The 5626-nt window shown below is 33.9% G+C and overlaps 2 protein-coding genes and 1 long non-coding RNA gene across 3 annotated transcripts in view; 2 read left to right on the forward strand and 1 right to left on the reverse strand.

The window, feature by feature from the left end:
- The first annotated feature begins 985 nt into the window (after positions 1-985).
- Positions 986-1501, forward strand: LOC112040955 (uncharacterized). Its single transcript, XM_024073875.1, has 2 exons — positions 986-1362; positions 1447-1501. Exons 1-2 carry the CDS (start codon positions 986-988, stop codon positions 1499-1501), a joined length of 432 nt encoding a protein of 143 aa, XP_023929643.1.
- Positions 1502-1732: 231 nt separating this feature from the next.
- LOC112040953 (glutamine--tRNA ligase) overlaps positions 1733-5626 on the forward strand; it is a 16833-nt gene continuing 12939 nt past the window's right edge. Inside the window, exons 1-6 of the mRNA XM_065775859.1 lie at positions 1733-2041; positions 2161-2211; positions 2306-2377; positions 2455-2554; positions 2791-2886; positions 3275-3336. Coding sequence (XP_065631931.1) covers positions 1901-2041; positions 2161-2211; positions 2306-2377; positions 2455-2554; positions 2791-2886; positions 3275-3336 — 522 coding nt within the window. The 5' untranslated portion in view covers positions 1733-1900. The remainder of the gene's footprint in view (positions 2042-2160; positions 2212-2305; positions 2378-2454; positions 2555-2790; positions 2887-3274; positions 3337-5626) is intronic.
- Positions 3449-5626, reverse strand: part of LOC112000274 (uncharacterized) — a 5206-nt gene continuing 3028 nt past the window's right edge. The window contains exons 2-3 of the long non-coding RNA XR_010629913.1: positions 4146-4204; positions 3449-3649 (exon numbers count right to left, since the gene is read on the reverse strand). This is a non-coding gene — a long non-coding RNA (uncharacterized LOC112000274). The remainder of the gene's footprint in view (positions 3650-4145; positions 4205-5626) is intronic.

The raw sequence follows: 5626 nt of genomic DNA on the forward strand, positions 1-5626 counted from the left end.
ATAATCTTTGCAAGACTAAGGTAGATGGAGGTATGGGTTTAAAACAGCTGAAACCTTTCAATTTGGCTTTACTAGCTAAGCAAGGTTGGAGATCGCAAATGGGACAAAATTCTCTTGTTTATCATGTCTTCAAAGTAAGATATTTTCCTAGTTATGATTTTGTTGAAGCTTCACTTGGTAATAATCCATCGTATATTTGGCGTAGTCTTATGGCTACCCAAAAGCTTGTGCAACATGGGCTGAGATGGTAGATTGGTAATGGTCTCAATATGCAGGAGTGGAAGGATAAATGGCTACAAACTCCTCAACTTTTAGAGTTGTTTCCCCAAGGTTAAATTCCCCAATGGATCTTCGAGTTTCTGAACTCATTGATTCAGAAAATAAGTGCTGGAATCTCCATTTACTGCAACAGCTGTTCTTGTTGTTTGAGGTGGAGGAAATAAGAAGTATTCCACTTAGTACTTCTCTTCCCCCTAATAAGCAAATATGGACAGGTACCTCTAATGGGGTGTTTACTGTACAAAGTGCCTATAAACTTGCTTTGGAGTGTTCAAGTGATTCTGGTGGTGCTTCTTCTTCGGATGGCAGTCACTTGCGTTGTTTTTGGAAGAAACTATGGCGGCTACCAACTCCTCATAAAGTGAGACATTTTTTATGGAGAGCTTGTAGGGATATTCTTCCAACCAAATCGAATCTCAAGCGACGAAAGGTGTTAACTGAAGATCTTTGTGATGACTGTTTGCTAGAGTCCGAAACTTCAGGCCATTTATTTTGGTCATGTCCGAGAGCTAAAACAGTATGGAGCTATTCTGGTATTTTTGATTTGATTTCTGCACTTCATTTCTGCAGCTTTATGGAGTTGGTGTGGAAGATGATTATGTTGGATCGGTGTGATGAAAATGCTGCTGCGTTGATGGGAACGATTGCTTGAAGGATATGGGGCAACCGTAATGAAATACGCAATGGTGGAAAACGGCTTAATGCAATGGAGTTGTGTCGTGATGCTTCAATGTGGCTGTTGGAATTTCAAGAAGCTAATGTTGTTACATTACCGTGGCTGTCTGAACCTGTTCTCCAACAATGTTGGCTGCCTCCCTCTAATCAATTGTATAAAGTGAATGTGGATGGGGCTATTTTCAAAGCAACGAACGAGTCTGGGGTTGGCGCAATAATTCGTGATGCTAATGGTTTGGTTGTGCTTGCTTTGAGCCAAAGAATCCATGCTCCTTTAGGTCCTTTAGAGGTGGAAGCCAAAGCATTTGAATCAGGTTTGGAGTTTGCCGTAGAGGTTGGATTACAAGAATTCATTTTGGAAGGTGACTCTCTTAATGTGGTTCATGCCCTTCAAGGTTTAACGCTACTGTTAGTTTCGGTGATGCCTATTATTTATGAGATTCAAAGTTTTACCCATGATGTTTGGAAAGTTTTATTTTCTCATATATGTAGAAATGGGAATAAACCTGTCCATTTGTTAGCGAAACATGCTATTAGTATTGTTTAACTCTATTAAACTTTATTTTCTTTTATGAATCTGCCGTTATTTGCAAGAAAAAAAAAACATGGTTGGTCGAATCCTCCTAACGGATTGGGTTGCAACTTGCAATATAGAAATGTAGAACTTGGGGCCCAAGTTTTGGCCTTGTGCCTTAATCTTTAGTCAAAAAAAAAAAAAAAATCCCATAAGAAAAAAAGAATCTATGGTATTGATTTTTCTAATTTGTCTAAAAGATTCTCTCATCCTAAATCTAAAATAAAAATACGCGAACAGCCCAACTCAACTTAACGCCCTCAGATTCTTTTATTAGGGTTTTTATCTGGTCATAATATATTCTCAATCTCAACTTATACGCCTCAGCTTAATAAATTAAATTGGAAGCCCTAGCGCAGTAGCTGAGAGAGAATGCCAGGGAAGGAGGATAGCTCCTCCGACAAGGAGCAGTGCCTTGACTTGTTCCTCAAGATCGGGTTGGATGAACGAACCGCCAAGAACACCATCGCCAACAACAAGGTCACTGCAAATCTCACTGCCGTCATTCACGAGGTAATTATTCCCAATCTGAGAAAAAAAAAATCGACACTTGGATGCTAAGTTTTCACTTCTGCCTGCCTGCCTGCATGCCTTGTTCACAAGCTATAAGCAATTTGATGATTAATTTTCAGGCTGGTGTTACTGATGGTTGTAGTCGGACTGTTGGAAATCTCATCTACACGGTAAAGATTAATTTTCAATGTGTTGTGAAATTTGTACTTCTTTGCATGTCTCAATAGAAAGTATTTATTTTGTTGCTAGCAATCTGTGTGACAGGTTGCTACTAAGTACCCTGCAAATGCCCTTGTGCATCGCCCTACCTTGCTGCAATACGTTGTTTCCTCAAAGGTTTGTGCTGTTCTTAAACATTGATTATGATTTTGACTGTGAAAGGATTTAGTTTTACGTGGTTCCTGTTTTTCCAGATTAAAACGACGGCGCAGTTAGATGCAGCTCTTTCATTTTTTGGAACTACTGCTTCGGAGGATTTTAAGTTGAATGAATTTGAAGAGGCCTGTGGTGTTGGTATGTCAAAAATTTGACATGTTTAGGATGTGTGTTTTTTTGTATGTCAAAATTTTGATTTGGAGTGCTTTTCTCTGACCTGCTCATGGTCTCATTTTGTTTCATTATTTCTTACCCTACTTTAATTTAATTGTATATTGGGTGTATCGGTTTTGTGTGTCTGTCTGTATAATTTTATTATATATTTTCTAACTGCTTCTTTCTGGATTTTGATTTTGATTTGTTTTTGCAACCAGGTGTTGAGGTTTCGGTCGAAGAAATTGAACAAGCTGTAAATGAGGTTTTTGAAGAGAATAAGAATGTGATTTTGGAGCAACGCTATCGAACAAATGGTTAGTGACTTATTCTTATGGAATTTCCTTAATTTGTTAAAATGGCTTATCAAATTATGATGTAGACATGTTGTAAATATTGTTACACTTGGACACGGAACAATCTCTTGGACAATTGATTTGTTAAGAGGTCATATTGTGGGGTATTTGTGTCACTATGCTTGTGTGTGTAGATGCATCACTGATCAACCTTAATTTATTTTTGTATTGCCAATTCAGTTCATGCTTTGCCATCTTTTTCTTTTTATTGTGAAATTTTGTTACTATGTGGTTCTGTGATCGTTTGTTCCTTCCTATTCCTAGTTGTAGGCATTTTACCTCTACCATTATGCTGCATGATCCCATTCTGTTCAGCATTTGAAATTGTGTTCTATTTCTTTGTGTGTAGTGGGTGAATTGTTAGGGCACGTTCGGAGGCGGCACCCATGGGGTGATCCAAAAATTGTGAAGGTAATATTTTTAAATTTTTATGTTAACTTCGGTTATGACTGGATCAATTTTCACTTATATATATATATATATATATATGTATGTATATAAATGGATTCATAGGTCAAGGCAGTATTCCCAACAGTGTTTTCAGTTGTTAGGTTGTCTTTAATCATCGTCTTCAATAAATTCCTCACAAATTCTTCTTGGTTTGCTGCAGCAGCAATATGAAGAGTGGTTTCTCCTTTCTTTGTAATTTTTCTTTGAATTTTTTGTATATCCTTGATAGATTTCCAGTCACCATTAATTGCAGCCCGATAAAGCCTCCCACGCTCTATAAGATGAAATTCTTCTCATTAATTAGTAAAAATCATAGTGCAACTATTTCATGGAAGGAAAAATATTGTTTCACACTAATTTGAGTGTTTACATATCCACAATTGATGTATGAATGTCTACAATTTAACACATAAAAGTGGACGTGAAAGAAAAAAAAAGTGAAGAATCATAGAGAGAGAGAGAGAGAGAGAGAGAGAGTATGTCTACAACATTTTTATAATATTTTTATAACAAATCTTAAGTGATAGATTGTTATTAGTTGTTATTGTTGTGGCAAAAAAAGTAATCTTAATGTTAAGTTCAAATTTGAACTAATAACAACTAACTATCTATGATTTGTTGTAAAAATGTTGTGGATGTAGCACCTCTCATATATATATATATATATATATGAATGCTAACTTTGGTGATATCTTAGTAAGACATATCCATGTTGTTAAGAACTCATTGAATGCCCACACTATTAAACAATGGGAAAGTAAAAAATTTACCGTCGTTTGAATTGAAATCCTTTGTTGCCATTTCAACTTATTGATTGGCTTCTGCGTATCTGAAAAGGAAGATTTCAGTATTACATATAAATTGTGTGATGCATGAAGAAATGTGTGCAAGTTCTTTCCATAAGCCAAATTAGCTCGACAAGCACAAAGAGATATTGATTTTTGGGCTATGTTTAGTTCAAACAGATGTATTACACATACTGTGTATTTTATAAACTAAAATCGTGCCATTAAGTGACTGAAAAAGTCACGGTTTCATTTTATATAGTCACAATTTCAATTTATAAAATGCAGTGTGTGTGTATGCACTAATATTTATCCTTGATTTTTTTTTTGGTCAAAAATGACAAACCTATTATTTTAATTAGCTGCGGACTCACACAATACATGGGAATAAATAATTATTTTGTAATTGTAATATAATATATAATTTGTTCTCTAAAATTATTGAAGATAATTTTTTATCTCTAAAATTTAAACAATTTCTAAAATTATTTTTTTCATCTTTTTATCTCTACGAATATATCACTATATTGTTTTGGCGTGTTTGATTAATATTATTCCTTTAGAAGGTATCCATATTCTTTGAAATTATGTTATAGTATGTTTTTTTTTTTTTTTTTTTCCTTTTTGTACAACTAAATTTTAAGTTTCAAATAAATTATTTCAAATTCTTTATTTTCTCAAAGGAAGATTATTATGATAATCAAACTTATAACAAACTTATACTAAATATGTATAGTTTATCTCGAATTTTGATTGTAGATAATTTGTTCTCTCAAAATTGAACAATTTCAAAAGTAATTTTCATCACTTTATTTTTACAAATATATAATTTTATCATTTTTAATGTTTATGATGATATTAATTTTTTTAAATGGTCCATATTCTTTAACTATTGTATTATGCATTATATTTTCCTAAATTTTTTGGTACATAAAATTTTAAGTTTCAAAGTTTTTATTTAAATTCTTATTCTCTAAGGAAATTATTATGATAACAAATTTATCATATAATTATAATTGATATTACTCAAAATTGATAATACTCTTAACCCAAACTTGTCTTTGCCCATTCTTAAGTAATACCCCAAATTGGCCGAATAACCTAAATAGACTATTCCATTCTTAAGTAAGTACACCAAATGGACCGAAATGAACTGAAATAAACCAAATGGACAGAATGGACCAAATTGGATACAATAGACTGAATTAGACTGATATGGACCGAATTGACTGAATTGGACCTAATATACAAAAGTTGACTGAATGGACAAATTGACTGAAGTGGACTGAAATAGATAGTATGGACCAAAGTGGACTGAATTGGACGAAGTAGACTAGATGGAAACAAATTGACAAAAATGGCCTGATGTAGACCGAATGGACTTCGACTAAATTGGACCAAATAGTGAAGTGAACTGAATGGACTGAATAGGTTGAAGGTCATCAAGTAGCCAAATTAGACCGAGT

Source organism: Quercus suber, unplaced genomic scaffold, assembly GCF_002906115.3.
Source record: "Quercus suber isolate HL8 unplaced genomic scaffold, Cork oak 2.0 scaffold_121, whole genome shotgun sequence".
NCBI lineage: Eukaryota > Viridiplantae > Streptophyta > Magnoliopsida > Fagales > Fagaceae > Quercus > Quercus suber.